This window comes from Cibotium barometz, chromosome 8 (genome assembly GCF_041138505.1).
Source record: "Cibotium barometz isolate CiBa-2024 chromosome 8, ASM4113850v1, whole genome shotgun sequence".
NCBI lineage: Eukaryota > Viridiplantae > Streptophyta > Polypodiopsida > Cyatheales > Cibotiaceae > Cibotium > Cibotium barometz.
In genome coordinates, this window is record NC_141053.1 from 21,261,955 (window position 1) to 21,284,986 (window position 23,032).

Below are 23,032 nucleotides of genomic sequence, written 5' to 3' on the forward strand. Positions count from 1 at the left end.
TTACAAAAATACCACATATATTATGGTGGATATTTTTGGTGAAATGGATTCCCTAAATTTCTAGAATTTTTTGAAATTTTTTAAGGAATTTTTTGAGCATTTTTATGATTAAAAATATATTTTTTATACATTTTTCCGCGGGTTTGTGATCAAATTTCTGTCAATTTTCTGCTAGAATGCAGTAGGGGACAGCATGTTGATGCATGAAATGCTCTCCCGTGTGCGTGGGGTCCTCTCCACCTCTCAATTCTGATTTTTCCTTCTTTTTTGTGAGAATTTCTCTTAAAATGATTTTTTTAAAACATTAATCATAATTAATGTTAATTATAATTAAGTAATGTTTAATTAAAAACTTTAATCCATAGATTAAAGTTAATCTCCCTGGTTAACAGAGAAGAGAGGGGAGAGGAGGAAGGAGTAATTGATGGGGAGAAGGAGAGGAGAGGGGAGAGGGGAGAGGGGAGAGAGGGGAGAGAGGGGAGAGGAGAGAGAGGGGAGAGGAGAGGGGAGAGGAGAGGGGAGAGGGGAGAGAGGGGAGAGAAGGAGTAATTGATGGGGAGAAGGAGAGGAGAGGGGAGAGGGGAGAGAGGGGAGAGGAGAGTGGATTAAATCTCCCCATCCTCATTTTCCATCAGGCGCAACGTCGGGGGAGGGAGGGGGGCGCTGTAGCCAGCTGGGCGAAAATCGCCCCCCCTTCTCCCCAAAAAAAAAAATCAAAAGGCCATAAGCTAATAAAAGCTTTTTTTTTAATGAGTTTTTTAGCTTTTGGAAATGTTTCAAAAAAAGCTTGAAAAAAAGGCTAAAAATTATGAGAAATTATGGGATTTGAGGAAAAAAATCTCTAAAAAATTTTGAACTTTTTTTCTCTTAAAATTTTTTGGCTTTTCATCTTCCGGAAAACCTTTGGCTTTCCGTTTTCCCAAAACCTTTTGGCTTTACGAATTCCAGAAAAACTTTTGACCTTCCATATTTTGGAAACTTTTGACCTTTCACATTCTGATTTTTTTTGTCTTTTTATTTTCCTGAAACTTTTGGCTTTCCGTATTTTGGGAAAACCGTTGGGATTCCGAATTTTTTTGACCGTTCGTATTCTAAATGCGTTCGGGGTTAATTAAAATTTTTAAAATTTTTCTAAAAATTAGCAAAAAATTAGACAAAGGTTATTTTGAATTTCAAAAAAATGTGGGGTTGGTGTTTGGCATGTGGTGTGTCCATTCGGGCACCCATGACCATTCAAATTCCTTTAAAATATATATTTTTTGACCCCAAAAATTTTAAAAATCCATTAAAATTATAAATTTTTATTGGATTTGAGAATTGTCGAGCGGAATTGAAAATTTCGTGAACGATGGGATTCTCAGAAAAAATTAGGAATTTTCTAGAAAATATTTTTAGAAATCCTAGAAATTGGTATTTTTAAAATATTAATGGTATTTTAGCAAATTTATTTCCTAGAAATTTTTTGGAAAAATATAGGTTTGGAATGCCATAAGATAGGTTTGGTGGAATTCAAAATTATTATATTTTAAGGCCCTAGAAAATCAGAAAAAAAAATCATGATAATTCTTTTTCTCAAGAATTTAATATTTTCGAGGGTTATTTAATGTTGAAGTACGTTTTCTCGTGCTAGCATTAGATAGATGCAGGTTATTCGCATATTATTAATAGGATTGTACCTCGTATTAGTAGTTATATCTGTTTGCATTAATTCTAAACGATGTTTTCATGATTTTTTGCCATTATTTAGCAATTCTTTTTGGACATGTTCCTTGATTTCTTTTAATGGCTACAATTTGCGTTCAAAGTGTGTTTCACCTTTGACACTTATACATGATAATTTATTTTGTACTTATTTAAGTGTGGTCTATGCTTAATTTTCTAAGCCTAAGACAAATTCTATCATGGGTCAGTTGATCGGTTTGTTTAGGTGGATTTTTATGGATGTATTCCAAGTTTTATAATAAGGACTCATCAGGTTTTACCTGGATCACTTGTATCTAGGGGTTTTTTATTGAGTGTTAGACACATGTGTTTCACTTTCTTATTACTTTGGAGTTTTATTTGAACAACACAATGTTCATATACTCCGAATTGATGAGTTGGCCACCAATTTTAATGCTTCTTTTGGCATGATTAATGACCATTAGATGGCATGCATTAATTGTTATGATCAACTATGGTTTCCATGGATTCGAGGAGCTTTTATGCTTTTATCCATGGTTTTATAAGGATCTTTTGATCTTTTGGATAATTTCATGTACTTGGAGGGTAACATTTGCCTTCATTTTTTGCACATAATTTTGGAGTATATTGCTTGTACTCTTATACATATTCCAACTTAGATACCTACTTGTTTATGTATCTAGATGAGTTATTTTTCTACCCTAACTTTATTGAGTTTATTGGGTAGTTATCATTAGAAAGGGGCCAATAATTCAATTTCTTTTCTAATGATACACTCGGAAAGAGTTATTCCTTGATGTAGTCTCAGGCATATAGAGACAGGTTTTAGTATGTGAAAGTCTAGATAAGGCCATCTTATTCCTTTTATATAGGATTTTATTCATATTTTCCTAGACGGCATACTAGTAGGGAGTTTCAAATTATTAAGGTATGTATGGGTGGTATCATGGTGGTATGGGACGCTAGTGATCCCTCACATATATTATCTTATGGGATAATTTGAGCTCAAGATTGTTGCTTTGCTTACATCACTTAGCATGTTGACCTCAACATTCAAAGACAATCTCATTTTCTAAATTCACTAGAAGTTATACTGTGGGCATTCTCTAGATAAACTTCTTTTATCTATAGCCTGCATGTTTTGATGAGGGTAATCCCGTCGGCATTTTCACTTGTTGAAATCTCTTACTTTAGAGTTTAAACAAGTTTATCTTGTTATGTTCGGATAAGGAAATTCGAATTCTTCCTTTTTGTGGGCATTTCTTTCTCTAGTTCTGTACTTTAGGTGATTTATACAATCAACCTAATAGGTTTACGAATGAACGTATGTGACTCATCGAGACGATGAGTCACATACGTTGATATGGATAACTCGGGACGTCGATTATTCCATATGCAGATGTGGGTATGTCGGGGTGCCGACGATGAATCCCTGGATTCTACTATTATAATGCCATGTTTTCCTACTTTATTCTGAGAATGGTTTACAACGAGGAAGTTACTTTGAATGTGAATTGCTCTGATCATCCGCAATAATCTGATGGGCAAACAGAGTGTATGAATCAGATTGTAAAGTATATGCTTCATGCATATGTCTCTAGAAAATCATCAGATTGGGAAAAATATCTTCCAATGATGGAATTTTCCTATAACAGTTTTAAATATACGGCTATTGGTTTTAGTCCGTTCATGCTTATGTATGGGTATCAACCCAGGACACCTATTGATGTTGGTCTTCAGGACATCAAGCTTGATGCATCGAGGGATTTCTTGTGAGATATGCAAGAAACGCTAACCAAAGCTTGGGATTCTATCAGGAGTGCTCAAGATAGAGTACGATTTTATACTGATAGGGGATACTCATCTCGGTCTTTTGAACCAGGAGCGTTGGTTTATTTTCATGTTCCTAAAGATTCTCAGACTTTGTCAATATGCTCGAATTTATCTTCTAGATATTGTGGTCCATTTTCGAGTTATACATCGGATTGGCACGGTTGCGTTCGAACTTAAAACTACCTCCACATGTTAGAGTTCATCCAGTCTTTCATATCAATAGATTGAAAGGGGAACTGGGAGGTGAGGATAACACAGTTACTCCTCAAGAACTTGTTGAAGTTGAAGAAATATTCTATGTTCCACATGAACCTGATAAGGTACTTGAATTCAAGAAAAGGAAACTTTGTAGTTGACTAATCCCCGAGGATAAATTTAGGTGGAAAGATAGGAAAATAGAGGATTCGACTTGGGAGTCAGTTGATATTGTTCAATGCAGTTCTTCTTCTTTTCATTGCAAGAGTGCAATGTTTTGAGAGAGGGGAAGTATGTTATATGCACATTATGTGTGCATATACTAGGAGGCTAACCCACATTAGGCTTATGAGCATGGGAGCATGGGAACAAGCTCTAGTGGAGCATGGGTTAGGACTAACCTTAAGGGTTAAGGTTAGGGTGAGGCACCCAAGGGTCACACATGGGAAATGGAAAGTCAAGAGTCACTTGAGGGCCCTTCTATATAATAGGGGCATGGGGCACACTCAAGGGAGGCTTGGGGGCTTGAAGGCTTAGGCTATGGTCTCTTGTGTAGAGGTCTATATCTACTCACATACCATTTCACACTATAGCTACATGCTGTTGGATTGGAGTTATACCTCTTGATGGTATGGGACATCAAGGTAGAGGTATGATGTATTTCATTTATAATTCATATAGGCATCCCTTGGGCTCGGGGGTGGTCGAGTGGTTGAGTTTATGCCTGATTTATGCATGTTTATGCATAACAATTATCTAGAGAGATCTTAGGATTTTAACAGTGGTATCAGAGCAATCTCTAGTTAATTGTTGTTGATTTTTTTTGAAGTAAATTTTAATATTTACTAATAAAAATATTATTTAGTTTATTTGTGTTGATGATTTGCACGTGGATCATCAATATGGCAATTGAAACGCGTGTTACTACAATTCAATGGACGAATCGACATTGCGGGGGAATTTCATGAGTTTAATGCTATTTTTTCTCATTTTTTATGGTTTAAAATAAGCATTAATAGAAATTTTTACAAAAATACCACATATTTTATGGTGAATATTTTTGGTAGAATGGATTCCCTAAATTTCTAGAATTTTTAGAAATTTGTTTCTAATTTTTTAGGAATTTTTTGAGCATTTTTATGATTAAAAATGTATTTTTTATACATTTTTGCGAGTTTTTCCGCGGGTATGTGATCAAATTTCTGTCAATTTTCTGGTGAAATGCAGTAGGGGACAGCATGTTGATGCCTGAAATGCTCTCTCGTGTGCATGGGGTCCTCTCCACCTCTCAATTCTTATTTTTCCTTCTTTTTTTCGTGAGAATTTCACTTAAAAAGGTTTTTTTAAAACATTAATCATAATTAATGTTAATTATGATTAAGTAATGTTTAATTAAAAACTTTAATCCATAGATTTAAATTAATCTCCGTGGTTAACAGAGGAGAGAGGGGAGAGGAGGAAGGAGTAATTGATGGAGAAGGAGAGGAGAGAGGGGAGAGGAGAGGAGAGTGGATTAAATTTTCCCATTCTCATTTTCCATCAGGCGCAACGCGGGGGCAGGGGGGAGGGTGCTGCAGAGCCAGCCGGGTGAAAATCGCCCCCCCCCTCCCCCCAAAAAAAAAAATCAAAAGGCCATAAGCTAATAAAAGCTTTGTTTTAATTTTTTTTTAATGAGTTTTTTAGCTTTGAGAAAAAGCCTAAAAATATGAGAAATTCTGGGATTTGAGGAAAAAAATCTCTGAAAATTTATGAATTTTTTTTCTCTTAAAAATTTTTGGCTTTTCATCTTCCAGATAACCTTTGGCTTTCTGTTTTCCTGAAACCTTTTGGCTTTCCGAATTCCGAAAAAACTTTTGACCTTACGTATTCCGTAAACTTTTGACCTTTCACATTCCGATTTTTTTGGTCTTTTCATTTTCTTGAAACTTTTGGCTTTCCGTATTCCAAGAAAACCGTTGGGATCCCGAATTTTTTTGACCGTTCATATTCTAAATGCGTTTGGGGTAATTTAAAAATTTTTAAAAATTCCTAAAAAATTAATGAAAATTTAGACAAAGGTTATTTTAAATTTCTGAAAAATGTGGGGTTGGTGTTTGCATGTGGTGTGTCCATTCAGGCACCCATGACCATTCAAATTCCTTTAAAAATATATTTTTTGATCCAAAAAATTAAAAAATTGATTAAAATTATAAATTTTTATTGGATTTGAGAATTGTCGAGCGGAATTGGAAATTTCGTGAATGATGGGATTCTCATGAAAAATTAGAAATTTTCTAGAAATTATTTTTTGAAAACCTAGAAATTCGTATTTTTAAAATATCAATGGTATTTTAGCAAATTTATTTGCTAAAAATTTTATGGAAAAATATAGGTTTGGAATGCCATAAGATAGGTTTGGTGGAATTCAAAATTATTATATTTTGAGGCCCTAAAAGGAAAATTAGAAAAAAATCATGATAATTCTTTTTCTCGAGAATTTAATATTTTTGAGGGTTATTTAATGTTGAAGTACGTTTTCTCGTGCTGACATTAGATATATGTGGGTTATTCGCATATTATTAATACGATTGTACTATAATTTGCGTTCAAAGTGTGTTTCACCTTTGATACTTATACATGATCATTTATTTTGTACTTATTTAAGTGTGGTCTATGCTTAATTTTCTAAGCCTAAGACAAATTCTATCATGGGTCAGTTGATCGGTTTGTTTAGGTGGATTTTTATTGAATGTATTCCAAGTTTTATAAGGACTCATCAGGTTTTACCTAGATCACGGTTTTTTATTGAGTGTTACACACATGTTTCACTTTTTTACTTTGGAGTTTTATTTGAACAACACAATGTTCATATACTCCGAATTGATGAGTTGGCCACCAATTTTAATGCTTCTTTTGGCATGATTAATGACCATTAGATGGAATGCATTGATTGTTATGATCAACTATGGTTTTCATGGATTCGAGAAGCTTCTATGCTTTTATCCATGGTTTTATAAGGATCTTTTGATCTTTTGGATAACTTCATGTACTTAGAGGGTAGCGTTTGCCTTCATTTTTTGCACATAATTTTGGAGTATATTGCTTGTACTCTTATACATATTCCAACTTAGATACCTAGTTGTTTATGTATCTAGGTGAGTTATTTTTCTACCTTAACTTTATTGAGTTTATTGGGTAGTTATCATTAGAAAGGTGCCAATAATTCAATTTCTTTTCTAATGATACACTCGGAAAGAGTTATTCCTTGATGTAGTCTCAGGTATAGAGAAAGGTTTTAGTATGTGAAAGTCTAGAAGGCCATCTTATTCTTTTTATACAAGATTTTATTCATATTTTCCTAGACGGCATACTAGTAGGGAGTTTCAAATTGTTAAGGTATGTATGGGTGGTATCATGGTGGTATGGGATGCTAGTGATCCCTCACATATATTATCTTATGGGATGCTAGTGATCCCTCACATATATTATCTTATGGGATAATTTGGACTCAAGATTGCTTTGCCTACATCACTTAGCATGTTGACCTCAACATTCAAAGACAATCTCATTTTCTAAATTCACTAGAAGTTATGGACATTTTCTAGATAAACTTCTTTTATCTATAGCTTGCATGTTTTGATGAGGGTAATCCCCTCGGCATTTTCATTTGTTGAAATCTCTTAACTTAGAGTTCAAACAAGATTATCTTGTTGTGTTCGGATAAGGAAATTTGGATTCTTCCTTTGTGGGTATTTCTTTCTCTAGTTTCGTACTTTAGGTGATTTATACAATCAACCTGATAGGTTTACGGATGAACGTATGTGACTCATCAAGACGTTGACGACTCTTTATGTTGATATGGATAACTCGGGACGTCGATTATTCCATATGCAGATGTGGGTATGTCGGGGCGCCGCTGAATTCCTGGATTCTGCTATTATAATGCCATGTTTTCTTACTTTATTCCGAATGGTTTACAACGAGGAAGTTACTTTAAATGGGCAAACATAGTGTATGAATCAGATTATAGAGTATATGCTTCATGCATATCTCTAGACAATCATCATATTGGAAAAAATATCTTCCAATGATGGAATTTTTCTATAACAGTTTTAAATTTTTGGCTATTGGTTTTAGTTCGTTCATGCTTATGTATAGGTATTAACCCAGGACACCTATTGATGTTGGTCTTAAGGACGTCGAGCTTGATGAATCGAGGAAATTCTTACGAGATATGCAGGAAATGCTAATTGAAGCTCGGGATTCTATTAGGAGTGCTCAGGATAGAGTACGATTTTATACTGATAGGGGACGCTCATCTCTGTCTTTTGAACCACGAGCGTTGGTTTATTTTAATGTTCCTAAAGATTCTCAGACTTTCTCAATAGAAAAATGCTCGAATTTATCTCCTAGATATTGTGGTCCATTTTCGAGCTATATATCAGATTGGCACGGTTGCGTTTGAACTTAAAACTACCTCCACATGTTAGAGTTCATCCAGTCTTTCATATCAATAGATTAAAAGGGAAACTGGGAGGTGAGGATAACACAATTACTCCTCAAAAACTTGTTGAAGTCGAAGAATTATCCTATGTTCCACATGAACCTAATAAGGTACTTGAATTCAGGAAAAGGAAACTTTGTAGTTGACTAATCCCTGAGGTTAAATTTAGAAAGATAGGGAAATAGAGAATTGGACTTGGGAGTCGGTTGATATTGTTCAATGCAGTTCTTCTTCTTTTCATTGCAAGAGTGCAATGTTTTGAGAGAGGGGAAGTATGTTATATGCACATTATGTGTGCATATACTAGGAGACTAACCCAGGCTTGTGAGCATGGGAGCATGGGAACAAGCTCTAGTGGAGCATGGGTTAGGACTAACCTTAAGGGTTAAGGTTAGGGTCAGGCATCCAAGGGTCACACATGGGAAATGGAAAGTTAAGAGTCACTTGAGGGCCCTCCTATATAATAGGGGCATGGGAAATTGAAAGTCAAGAGTCACTTGAGAGCCCTCCTATATAATAGGGGCATGGGAAATGGAAAGTCAAGAGTCACTTGAGGACCCTCCTATATAATAGGGGCATGGGAAATTGAAAGTCAAGAGTCACTTGAGAGCCCTCCTATGGGGCATGGGAAATGGAAAGTCAAGAGTCACTTGAGGACCCTCCTATATAATAGGGGCATGGGGCACACTCAAGGGAGGCTTGGGGGCTTGGAGGCTTAGGCTATGGTCTCTTGTGTAGAGGTCCATATCTACTCACATACCATTTCACACTATAGCTACATGCTATTGGATTGGAGTTATACCTCTTGATGGTATGAGACATCAAGGTAGAGGTATGATGTATTTCATTTATAATTCATGTGTGCATCCCTTGGGCTCGGGGGTGGTTAAGTTTACGCCTGATTTATGCATGTTTATGCATAACAATTATCTAGAGAGATCTTAGGGTTTTAACAATGTGCCATTTCTTCAAGATGATTACAAATGAAGCATGTTGAGGCTGGCCGATCTCCCAGCCAAGCTCTTCCAATCCCCTTACTCGAGTTTAAAATCCAAGAGCAAGAGTTTGGGCTATGTTTTTCCCACCAAGTACCTAATCCTCCACCTTGCTGCTTTCCCAAGACACTCACGGTAAGGCAGATTCAAGCAAACTCTCTCCTTGACCTCTCCAACCAAATGCCAATGTACCCTCACTATATAACTAGCTTTCTAATGGTGCAAGATCAATGGAAGGTATGGAAATGGATGAGAGCATGAGACACATACCAATGGAACATGCCAAATCATTACAACACATGGATCCAATAGCCTTATGCTTTCCCAAATGGTTCCGGGCACAAAGCCCCTCACCATGGGCTCAAGAAATACATGGAAGGCATCCAAATAAAGTATAAGCATGTTCCATATCCATCATTTAGTATCCAATAAGCTCAATGCAACCCTCTTTTCACCACAATGAATTCAATCAAGCCACAATGAATTCAATCAAGCCACAATGCATTCAATCAAGCCACAATGAATTCAATCAAGCCACAATGCAACCCTCTTTTCACCACAATGAATTCAATCAAGCCACAATGCATTCAATCAAGCCAATCCATTAAAACCATGGAATCCTTACTAAACCATTGAAACCACCAATCCTTGCTATAGCCAAAGCTCACCTGAATGGAGAAAGCTTAGCACTCAGTGGGGATATGTGAAGCTCAATAAGTTTGCATTGGAAGAAAAGCCATATGAAAGAACTCATTCAAGCATGAAACAAGCCAAGAAACCTTGATTTTTTAATGAAAATCCCAACATTTGCAAGATGAAATGTATATAATCATTATGCATGTAATTCTTTGTTTAATGGATCATTAGCATTATCATTTGAAGAATAAGGTAATTAGAAATCTTATCCCTCAGGGAAATCCCCAAAATTGATGCAAGAAAGAATGATTCAAGGTAAAATTGGTGGAAATTCGTAGATGCATCAATCAAGAGTTGGTATGGTAAAAGAGCTTATTAAGCAAGGCAAGAGACCTTAATTTTGATTAGCAATACTAATTAAGATTAGTGAAATTTTCCCTAGGTTTTGTCCTAAAATTTGAAATTTTGATACGGCTCCCCCAAAATTTGGTCCCTGGTAAGCCCATAGCCCAAAAGCTTTAGAAATTAACCATAGAAAAGTAACTTTCACCATTCAAGATCACCATAGTCATCTTCTTAATCAAGAAAATCAAGATAAGAAAAAAGCTAGAAATGGATCAAAGGCATGAGCTTTGATACAAATGAAAGAATGGAGAAAGAGGATTGCTTATTAACGTGAAGTTGGTAACACGGGACATCATTTTCATGGAGTCCCAGTACATGGGTGATGGTCACCATAAAAGCTTAGGCATGAGCACTAAGAAGACATAGATGTCTATAGAGTAAAATATGATAAAAAAGGTACAATGCCCATGAGCCGTATGCCTAATATATTCCAAGGCTCCCAAAAGTACACATGTAAATGACCCTTAGCCCAAGTGCCTAGGCCCCATCCCCCATGTGCATGTGCATACCAAATCTACTTCGTTACAAAACCTGGGGCCATACTTATAAGATGTGATTAGGATAATCATCCTCAGAACAAGTGATCATCACTGCATTCAAATCTTATGAGACAAGAAGATGAAGTAATTATGACCAAAGGAATTTTTCATTCCAGTACCACTCCCCCAAATTCCCACTTTTCCTAGAAAGACCAAAGGTAATGTGACAATCATCATTTTTTATAGATCCACCCATAGATTTTATTTGGATGCTCCTTCAACTGGTTGTTCCTTACTTGTATACCCCTTTCTTGATTAGAGCACTGCACTTGGATTTCCTAACTTTCCCCAGGATTACCTTTTTGGGGGGTCCCTCTTTCTTCTTAACATCAACAATTTGCTTTGTTGAGTCAGACATCTCTTCTACAGCTTAACCACTCTTCTTCAACTTGATTCAAGTGCTTCTGGCATTTTCTAGCACTATTATGCACCTTGGGTATTTATTTCCCCTAGAGCTTTACTAGCTCTCCTACTTGATCCAAGTGCCTCTGGCCCTTTCTGTGGAACTTCTTTGCACCTTGGTTCTTTATTTCCCCTAGATATTTACTAGCTCTACTTCTTGATCTAGGTTCTTCTGGCACTTCTTTTTTGCACCTTGGGTCTTTACCTCCCCTAGAGCTGTACTAGCTTTACTAGCTTTATTGCTTAATCTAGGTGCTTCCAACACTTTTTAATTCTCTGCACCTTGGGTATTTATTTCCCCTAGAGCTTTACCAGCTCTAATGTGCTTGATCCAAGTGCTTCTATTGACACTTTCTGGCACTTTTCACCTTGGGCCTTTTTCTTCCCCTACTAGCTTTTTTTAGCACTTTTGACCTTGGGCATTTTTCTACTACTTGATCTAGGTGCTTCAAGCACTTCTCTACACCTTAGGCCTTTTCTAGTTCCTTCAATATTAGAGTGGCAAATTTACACACTGTATTGCTTTCCTCATGTAGTTGAATGGACCCCAAATTGACTTCTACCACCTTTTGTGGTGGCTAAGGAATTTCTTGAGCATTTTGGACGACCATGCCCTATGCTTCGTGCACCATCTTGTCTACTTGGTTGTGGATACGGTTGCTCTTCCCAATTCTAGGGCTTTTCCTTCATCCTTGATCCATTCGGATTCTCTAGGTACAACATTGGGCCTTATACCTTTCTACCACACCACCTTTGGTGGTTTTAATGCCACCTAGTATGGCTCATTTTTTACTAAATTAATAGTCTGACGTTATCACCTCTCTGATTGTGTTGTCTGGAGTTCCTATTGATGACGTTGGCACTTTGGCCACTCCATCTTACAAGATGACCAATTGCTTTGCAATAGTAACATTGAAAGGCTACACCTGCCACACCACCATGACCTTGACCATAAGGTTGAGCCTATGGTATACCTATGTTTACATAAGTGGTGCCATCTACTAAACTAGGACAATACCCTATGTTTGCTCAGCTTATCACTCTACATACGCTAAACTCTGACATTATAGGCAAACCAGAACATGAGTGGTGGTCTGACATGTGACACGGTAGGGTGTGAGCTCACATTCAAACACGTCATGCACCAGGCATCTAAATCCAGCTCCTTGTATAATTTTACCTTGAAGCCCATGTTGTCCACTAGTCGTTCTTCGACCATCTTTGGCTTCTAGCTTTTATTCTTCCAATTCTTCTACTTTTAGTCTGAACCTAACTCTGCATCATAGTCATTATCCGAATTTTCTTGCTCTTTTCTTGCTCATCTTCTTCCAAAGTTTCCCTTAAACTATGCGTTGATATTTGAGTAGCTTCCCACCAACCCATTAAGATCAATGGCCTGCTAATGTAGGCTTCAATTTCTTCTACAAACCACAGACAAACCATTCCCCCATGAGCACCTCATTTGGCCGATCTACAAGGTCCATGAGATCAATGGCCTGCTAATGTAGGCTTCAATTTCTTCTACAAACCACAGACAAACCATTCCCCCATGAGCACCTCATTTGGCCGATCTACAAGGTCCATGCAGCTCTGAAAAGGTATTTAATTCAGTTGCATAATCTTCTACTACTATCAGTAAGCTTTTCTACTCTGGGTAGTGTAATTTTTCTAGCATCTATGAGTATGTCTTATCCTTCCGAAATCAGTGTGTCATAAAACATCAATGCACGGTGTCACTACACACCTCAAAAAAATGGTGTGGCTAAGAGGAAGAACATATCTCTCATGGAGATGGCATGTTGTTGTATGGTTAAATGCATGGTTAAAAGCTAGGATTTGCCTCATGTTTTTAGGTTGGAGGCAATTACATGTGCCACTTATGTGCTAAACATTTGCCTCACACAATTACCCCTTGTGAAGCTTGGAATGATAGGAAGCCCTCTGTGGCTCATTTGTGTATTTTTTTGTTATCTTGCTTCTTATGCTCATGTGCTTGAGCAATAACACAATAAGCTAGATGATAAGGTGGTAAAATGTATTTGTATGGGATACTTCTCAGAAAAGCAAAGGGTATAGACTCTACCATCCCGCCCATAAAGGAGGATTTTGGTGAGTAAAGATGTTATGTTCATTAAGAACTTAGTTCAGCTCACATGACATCTTTAATACACTTCTACCTTTGTATAATAATGAGCAACCATATATGGAGAAAATAAATGCTCAACAAGGTGCTTCCAACAATCAGCCCATATCGGCTAAAAATCGGCTTGAATTTCATCCCATAGATCCATACACGATGAGTACGACTCAATCCACGGAAAACTCACCTTATTTTAAAAAGTCCATTGGTGCATGCAGGTCTATACGCTTAACTGTAAAGCTAAAGGTAGCATTGACCACTATTAGGCAAGGTTTATTTGCAAAGAGTTATGCTCAGACAAAGGGAATAGATTATGATAAGACCTTTACACCCACATCTCATATGGAATGTACATCAGTTGGATCTCAAGAGTGCCTTCTTGCATGATGATTTGTATGAGAAGGTTATCTTAGCCTTGCAGTTTTTATTGAGAAGGGATAGGAGTCTAAAGTATGTAGGTTAAGAAAAGCGTTATGTGGCCTAAGCATGGTATGGGAAGATAAATACATGCTTGGTTACAAATGGTATGAGAAGATAAACACATACTTGGTTGTAAATGGTATGAGAAGATAAATACATGCTTGGTTACAAATGGTATGAGAAGATAAATACATGCTTGGTTGTAAATGGTATGAGAAGATAAACACATACTTGGTTGTAAATGGTATGAGAAGATAAACACATACTTGGTTGTAAATGGTTTTTAACAATCCAACTGAGAGTAACCTAGACATAACGAGGAGTAAAGATTATTTTTTGGTCATCGTTTTATGCATTGATAACATGATTCTCACAGGACCTAATGAGGAGAAGATTTTAGTCTTCAAGGTTAAATTACATGTGTCATTTGAGATGACAGACTTGGGTTCATTGCTACACATTATTATTTGGGCATATAGTTTATGTAACATGATGATGGTATTGTGATGTTGCAATCAAAATACATACAGAGACTACTTACATGGTTTGGTCTGAATGACTATAATCCTATTATTACACCTGTAGAAATAGGTACTAGGCTCAGTCTCCAAGATGCAAGTGAACCATTTGATGTATCACTTTAGTAGGTTGTTGGGTGCCTCATGTATCTATGTTATACAAGGCTAGACATTTAGTTTGGAGGTCTCCCAGTTGAGCAAGTTTATGCATAGTCGTAGAAGTAAGCATTTTGACAGGCTACCAAGTGAGTATTCTGATGCTTATAGTGAACTTAGTCCCTTGGAGTGATTCTAATTGAGTGGATGTTATGACACACAAGTGCCCATGAGTGTCTTTTACTTTTATCTTGGTGATTCATGCATATCATGGATCAGCAAAAGAAGCAAATGCCAGTGAGAGTGGCCACTTCGAGCTATGAAGGTAAGTGTAAGGTAACTTTTATAGCTATAGAGCGTGTATAGCTCAGATGCCTTTTAGGAGATCTTGGTGCTGTGGATCGCAGTCCCCCATATCCATCTTCACTATAACAATAGTGAGCATTGGCAATTGCCAAAAACCCAATGTTTGATGCTCACATAAAGCACATCAATCATTATATGTCAAAGGAGCGACTTATTATAGAAGAGATTAGCCTAGCTTATCTCTATACATAACAATGTGGTAAATACATACACAAAGAAGTTTTAAGCTTTTGCAAAGCTTTGGGCTTATTGACATTTGGGGTTTGAATAGCCACATAATCCTTGTACATATTCACAACATATGTACACACTCTTATGAGTGTAAGTGACCTTATCATGTCACTTCACTTATACTTCATCGGCAAAAAAAATAAGACACCAGTAAAATAATATAAATATAGATAGGTTGGCAAATGTTTTTATATATGAACTTAAAACTTCATAAACTTAGGTGAATCTTCGAAATTTTGTATCTTATATGGTGTTATGTAGTGTACTTTTGGCAAATTTATCTAACTGATTAAATGAGTAGAAAGCACAAGCAGTATCCATGGATTAGAAGCAAGTAGGTAAGCCTCCTAAAAGCTATAAAATTTTGGGCAATTTTTCTTTTAAATTTTTTTGGTGAAATAGCAAAGATCACTCTAAAATAACCCTTAGGCTAAAAACATCCCCTAATATTTTCTTTGTACTTCATTCATTCTCATCAATCTACTTTGAGTGTAGCCATTTCTAGGGTGGTGATATGTGGACATAGGCTAATAATGGGCTAGGGTACTTTTTCCCTCCTTAGGAGCTTTTTTCCCCTAAGTATATGCAAGTGACCTTATCATGTCACTTCACTTGTACTTCACTCATTCTCAGTAGTTTACTTTGAGTGTTGTGATTCAAACTATCTTTTATTATTTATTGCATCTATGTGTGTGTTGCTACTTTTGTCTTATTATTTACTACATGTGTGTGTGTGTGTGTGTGTGTGTTGCTACTTTTGTCTTATTATTTACTACATGTGTGTGTGTGTGTGTGTGTGTGTGTGTGTGTGTGTGTGTTGCTACCTTTGTCTTAACTCCAATAGTTCTTTGGGGCATGGTAAGAGGTTGTAGGATGTAAAGCAACAAAGAGGAATGAGACAAAAAAATAACAACTTTTTGTGAAGCCGACAAGTTCTCCTTGCATTATTGTAGGGAAAATAACATTTTTATAAAATTACAAAGGCTTGTCCAATAATAGCCAAAACCTACATGACTCTGTTACTTTTGATTCTATATGTCTTGAATAGTACACAAGCCTACCTACCTTTATTCATATTACACTAAGATATCTTTATCCTATTAAATCAAGATAAATCCACACCTTTGGACTTGACCCAATAAAAACAAAAAATGGTTTCAATAAAGTCTTAGACCCATCCATATAAATGAAACTTTTACACATGATAAGACCCAAGAGCTCTAAGTCCCTTAGCTTGTTATTTGGGGCATAACAAGAGGTTTCAGGAAGGGGAGCAAAGAAGAGGAATGAGACAAAAACAAAACAAAATTCCATGAAGTCCACAAGTTCTCCTTGCATTATTGTGGGGTACATAACCTTTTTTTTTATATTACAAAGGCTTGGCCAACAATAGCTAATGCATGCATGACTCCCCTTGCTTCTACTTTTGCATGTCTTGAACATTACACAAGCCCAACTAGCTTTATTCCATATCCTATTAGACTAAGATAAACCCACACCTTGGGCTTAATCCAATTTAACATAGAAAATGGTTTTGATAAAGCCTTAGATCCATCCATACAAATGAAGCTTTTGCACATGAGAAGACCCAAGACCTAAGATGTTATGCACATGACAAGACCTAAGACTTCTAAGTCCCTTAGCTTGTTGTTTGGGGCATGGCAAGAGATTGTAGGAAGGAGAGAAAGGAAGAGGAATGCAAGAGATTGTAGGAAGGGGAGAAAGGAAGAGCAATGCAACAAAAACAAAACAAATTTCCATGAATCCCATAAGTTCTTCTTGTATTATTGTGGGTGGGATAAATAACCTTTTTTAAAATAACAAAGGGCTTGCACAACTCTCCTTACTTCTGCTTTTGCATGTCTTAAACATTACACAAGGCTATGTAGATTGATTCCATATCTTTATTCTACTAGACCGAGATAAGCCTTAGGACCTCCATAGATTTGGGCCTAAAAAAACACAAAATGGTTTTAAAAATCCTTAAACCCATCCATATAAATAAACCTTATGCACATGACAAGACCTAGGTTCTTTGGGGCATGGAAAGAGGTTGTAGGAAGGGGAGAAAGGTAGAGGAATGAGCCCCCCCCACCCCCTCACCCCACCCCCCCCAAAAAAAAACCATGAAGACCACAAGTTTTCCTTGCATTATTGTGGGGTTAACAACCTTTTGATAAATTTACAAAGGCTTGGCCAAGGATAAATTTACAAAGGCTTTAGCCAAATCATGCAGGACTCTCCTTACTTCAGCGTTTACATGTCTTGAACATTACATAGCCTACCTAGATTTATTCCATATCCTTATCCTATTAGATTGAGATAAACCTTAGGACCTTCACACCTTTGGCAATTAAAAACAAAATGGCTCCATACAAATGAACCTTATGCACACGATAAGACCCAAGACCACTAATTCCCTTAGCTTGTTCTTTGGGCCATGACGAGATGTTGAAGGAAGGGGAGCAAGGAAGAGGAATGAGACAAAAATAAATAAATAAATCCCCATGAAGCCCACAACTTGGGGTAAACATCCTTTTTTTCTAATTACAAGGGCTTGGCCAAGAATAGTCAAAACATGCACGACTCTCCTTACTTCTACTTTTGCATGTCTTGAACATTACACAAGCCTACCTAACATTATTCCATATCTTTATCTTATATGTTAAAGACATACTTAACCTAATTATAAATGCAAAATAGTTTCAATAAAGCCTTAGACAATCCATACAAATGAAGCCTCTAAGCATTACAAATTCTTTAGCAAAACACATTTTCTTCCTGAATGTTTAAGGCTTATCCATGGCAAGAGAGGGAGAAGTAAGAAGCAGACACAAAAAGACAAATGCTCTAAGGTGCCCATAATTCTGCTTAAGTAGTGTGAGGGAAACCCATTAAGTAGTGTGAGGGGAACCCATTACATGCATGCTCACATGTCACTTTATTCATACACTTTCTTAACTATTTTATTCTTATCTAACATTTTTATATAAATATACACCTCTATCTCTCTAGTTTAAAATAATCCTTCGAACATCTAATTTCAAATATAAAATGGCTTTGGCATAGCCCTTGGACGCTTCCACTAGAGTATGGACACAATGTACTTAAGACGAGGCCATGAATTTTTCCTTTTAAAAAACATCGTAACAAACACCCCCCTTAGAATTATGTGTACACCAAAGTTTATGTCAATTGGATATGTCTCCAATATGCTCATGCTTGTAGATGATGACTCTTTTATCCATGCACAATCCATCTTTGAAGAAAGTTAGGAAGTAGCAAGCCACTTCTCAAACATGCCAAGGACATTTTTCAAGTCTCCACACTATCTAGTTCATCCTCCACATTTTTCAAGTCTCCACACTATCTAGTTCATCCTCCAATGCTCCTATAAGATTTGAATGCCATGACCTACTCTTATATTTTACTTTCTTGCAAACCCGTGCAAGTGCGTCCTTGTCATGCCCTCAATCTTCTCTAGCCCACTGTTGTACTGTTTACCATTGTAGAAACTCTAGCTTCCTTAAAGGGCCAAAACTAAACCACAAAAAAAAACTATACACATTTTTGTGTTTTGCATTCTTGCAAACCCCTACAAGTGGCTCCTTGTCATGCCTCAATCTTCTCCAACCCCTACAAGTGGCTCCTTGTCATGCCTCAATCTTCTCCAAGCCCCCACTATTGTATATTTGCTATTACAAAAAACTCTAGTTTCCTTAAAGAGCAAAAACTAAACCACAAAAAAACTCCCACATTTAATGTCTTCCAAAAAGGATCATCAAATCCTTCAACAAACATTACCAAATTTCAACCGACAAACATTGATCACCATGCATGTCCATGCTATATATAAAACATTCATGAACATGCATATCCAATGCTATAAGACATTCCCAAGTGTATTGAATCAATGATAATAAGCCTTGAACCCATACGTCTCCACTATATGTTGGAAAAAAATGAAGAGAAAATTGCTATCCACCCATAAGGCTCCCCTTGCCCCTGAAACCCTTTATAACCATTGTGGACCAAATCCTAGCCATCTCCTATTCTTAGCACGTGTGCATAACACTGACCAAAGAGAGAAGAAAGAGAGAAGGAAGGAAAAATCGAAATACCTTAGATGCTTATGCATCCTACCTAGAACGAGTGCATGTAACTCGAGGTGCTTGTTCTCACACATATACATCTATGTGTAACTTTAGGTGCTTGTCCTCACAAATACTTTTACATCCTAGCATACTAGAATGAGTGCCTCTATGTGCTTGTTGGAGTTCATGATGTGTGCTATCTCAATGATGTTACTTTGATTTAGCCTTTTGTGTTTTTGTTATTTTGATTTGAGCAAGTGCTACTTAATTAAACTCAAGTTAAGGGCGCATGTTTTGCATTTTTTTACTCTTTTGAGCCAATTATAATATGCCATGTGGCTCACTAAGAAGCCACACTTTTTTGCAACAATGTTGGTAACCCCCAAGTAAAAAATGCTAATTTAATATTCATAGAAATTTTTTTTCTTAATAAATTAGAAAAATTAAGCTTCAAAATTTGAGGGTTTTTATTAAGAAAATTAAGCTTCAAAATTTGAAGGTTTTTATTAAGAACTTTCATATTTTTGAGCTAGATTAAATTTTGAACTTTCATATTTTTGAGCTAGATTAAATTTTGTAGATTTTTTTTTCAAAATTAAGAAAAGAAAATCAAACAAGATATAATTTTCCTTTGCAAAGATGTCTTGCTTTGTACTATTACTCTATATATTTATGCAGTCAAATATGGACTAGAAAGAAACCCAAAAATATAAATTTTAATGATAGTCAACTAGAAAAACTACAACTATCAAAATACACATTATGAATCTACTCTAAAATCTCTTTAAAGCCATCCAAATATAAAGAAAAGAGACCAGTTTACCTAACCTATATCTTATGTTCAAGAGAAATAACTGTAAATGCCTACATATACTTGTTCAATTTTATTAACCAAATCACATGTTTAATTTTCAAAGTGCTTTGAGACAACATCCATCAAAAAATGCAATGAAATAATGCTATTTATCATCCAATGTTACAAACTATGTTACATACTTCTATAATAAAATTAAAGTATGCCACTTGTTGCTGGTCATTGTAAACACTTAAGGCTTGCTACAATGATGCTCAACCTCAACACTGTGTTTGTGTAATTAATGCTTCCTTCCTTATCGAAGAAGGAAGAACTTTCATGGAATCATATGATGTCAAAAGGCCCATGTCTACAAAATGTACACCATCATGAAGGCAACTTGGGAATATCCAAAATCACATATTACATAATTGATCAAAGAGATTGATACTACTAAAAACACTCAAATGAAAAAACACTGATGGATTACACAAATGTCGATGAGGCGTTTGAGTCTTTACACTTTGCTGGACTGAGAACCCCATGTTGTCACCACTGATATGATTAACTTGTGAGGTGCATATGACACCCTCACCCAAAAATGCCCTATATGTTCACACTATCCATTTACAATTCCTTTTACTCTCTTTTTTTGTGTCCTCATAATTGATCAAAGAGATTGATAACTTTCGATCTGAAGTAAGAGTGACCTTGAAGGAAACCCTATTGTCATGCACATGCAACCCAAAAGTCTAAAAACACTCAAATTAAAAAACACTGATGGATTACACAAACGTCGATGAGGCGTTTGAGTCTTTACACTTTGCTGGACTGAGAACCCCATGTTGTCACCACCACTGATGTGAGGTGCATATGACACCCTCACCCAAAAATGCCCTATATGTTCACACTATCCATTTACAATTCCTTTTACTCTTTTTTTTTGTGTCCTCTATTAGAATCTTAGTGGCATAGGCACTCTGTGCAACTTGTGGCCAATTGAATGCCACTTAGCAAATTTTCATCAAAAGATATTTATCAAAATTTAAGTAAGTTGTAAATAAAAATGGTAGTCCTCGCACACCAACTCCACAATTCTACCTATAAAAACTCAAAGTAAGGCACACGTCAACGACTTTAATGGTACCTTTGAGCATTTTTGATAGCCCACTAATCACCCATAATGGCATAGAAATATCATCTTACAAGCTTGTGGGCGGGCCACATATTCACATCTCCACTGTTCTTGTATTTACTCACCTCAACCACCACTTAAAAGGTGGCAAATTTTTTTAACAAATTCACCAACAACTATAGTATATTCTAATGCATGTATATCTCCACGAAATGAGCTATTTTTAAATTTTTCTTTGAACTAGATTTTTTTAAAAAAATCTAGAGAGTTGGATTCTCAGATTGAAGACCACCATTCCCTTACACCGAACCAAAAAATCTAGAGAGTTGGATTCTTAGATTGAAGATCACCATTCCCTTACACCGGACCAAAAACCCAACTCCCCATGTAATAGAGACCTGCAGTTTGTGGATATTGAGATTCATTAATTAGTTAGATAGAAAACCTTTATAAAGGTATTAAAGGACCTTAGTAACCTTTCATATTAAATTTTTTTTGGGCAAAATCGCTGAAGGTGCAATTTCCATATTTGTATCTCTCTCTCAACCCATTGTGTGTGTGTGTGTGTGTACGTGTGTGTGTGTGTGTGTGTGGGGTAGCAAGAGAGTGTTCATCTCTCTCGCTCTCCCCCTTCATGACTACCATCATAAAAGAGGCATCCAATAGCAGAAGGTTTTCATCTCTCTCTTGCCCTAGTTTTCATGGTTCTGATTTGTGTGGCTTTCGTGGTTTGATTTGTGTGACTTGGAGGCTTGACGAGGGGAGAAGTTGGACAGGTTATGCAATGCACCAATCAAAAGGAGTAGAGGAGGACTTCAAGAAAATCAAAAAGGCAAACAAAGAAAAAATTCCATAGAAATTGTAGAGGCATTAGGCATAGAAAAAAAAACGAGATTGCCGGAAGTCCATTTTTTATTTTCTATACTTTTTAGATTTGACTCCGTCAAAAATCAAGCGTGAGCCGCACGACCACCAAAGGGTATTTATTATTGTGTTGCAGGGTGAATCGAACGACAGGCTCTTCAAAACCCTAACCCTAAAGTTCGACTTCGCCGTAGCCAGTATGATCGAGGTGGTGTTGAACGATCGGCTGGGCAAGAAGGTGCGGGTGAAATGCAACGAGGACGACACCATCGGCGACCTTAAGAAGCTGGTGGCCGCTCAGACGGGCACTCGCCCAGAGAAGATCCGCATCCAGAAGTGGTACAACATCTACAAGGACCACATCACCCTCAAGGACTACGAGATCCATGACGGTATGGGCCTCGAGCTCTACTACAACTAAAATATCTGTGAGTAACCTGGCTATGGTAGCATCCAGGCGTGGTTTGTCTTTCTTTCCCTGAAACATAAAACACTGATTATGTACCGTGGCTATGGCCATCGTACTCATTCGGATTTGGTCCTAATTTGGCCTTTACACTGTAATTAGTCTGGCCGTGGCCGCATTAGACTAGGTTTGATGGTGTGGATTAAGCTCTGGTTGCATCCAGGCTGTTTATTGTACTGCTTTGTTTTTTAAGGTGAAGTATGTACCCTGCTAACTGCGTGAACAGGAACAGATATGCATGTATCCTGTCTTTGTCTTCTTCTAAGTTAGTGCTTTTACTGTTGTTCTGAGTCATGTTCTGAGTCAAGCCTTAATGTATTATTTTTAGAAAGAGACTGTGGATTATGTAACATGGTTATGCCCCAGGGTATCCTAATGGCTGCGGATACCTATTTAAAATGATTTTGTAGCTTGGCTACGCCATTGGGGTTTCTAGTTTTGTTTAGCACTAAATAGCACGAGGGTTTTTATTGTTGTTATGGCACTGGTATTATCTTTAACCTGCATCATCCTGTTTATGAGGTGGTGTAATTATCTTTGTTTTCTTTTGGACTGCCAATCATGATCTCTCCTTCCATGGAGGTGCAATTATTGCTTAGAGCAGCAAAGAATCGACACAGGTCAGGGTTGTCTCTTAGGAGAGCATGTTTCAAAAAAAGGTGCACCCCATTCTTCAGGGTATGTCGAACAGAGACTAGGAGAGAAGGTTTATCTGCATTGCAAAAGCAGTGTGTGTCT

General features: G+C 36.8%; 1 protein-coding gene across 1 annotated transcript; it reads left to right on the forward strand.

The window, feature by feature from the left end:
* Nucleotides 1-21,915: 21,915 nt before the first annotated feature.
* LOC147636023 (ubiquitin-like protein 5) lies at nt 21,916-22,588 on the forward strand. The gene has a single exon (XM_086801464.1). It carries the CDS (start codon nt 22,028-22,030, stop codon nt 22,247-22,249), a length of 222 nt encoding a protein of 73 aa, XP_086657590.1. The 5' UTR covers nt 21,916-22,027; the 3' UTR covers nt 22,250-22,588.
* The last annotated feature ends 444 nt before the right edge of the window (nt 22,589-23,032 follow it).

Coding starts and splice junctions, on each gene's coding strand:
- LOC147636023 (XM_086801464.1), top strand. CDS start 22,028: ATGATCGAGGTGGTGTTGAACGATCGGCTGGGCAAGAAGGTGCGGGTG.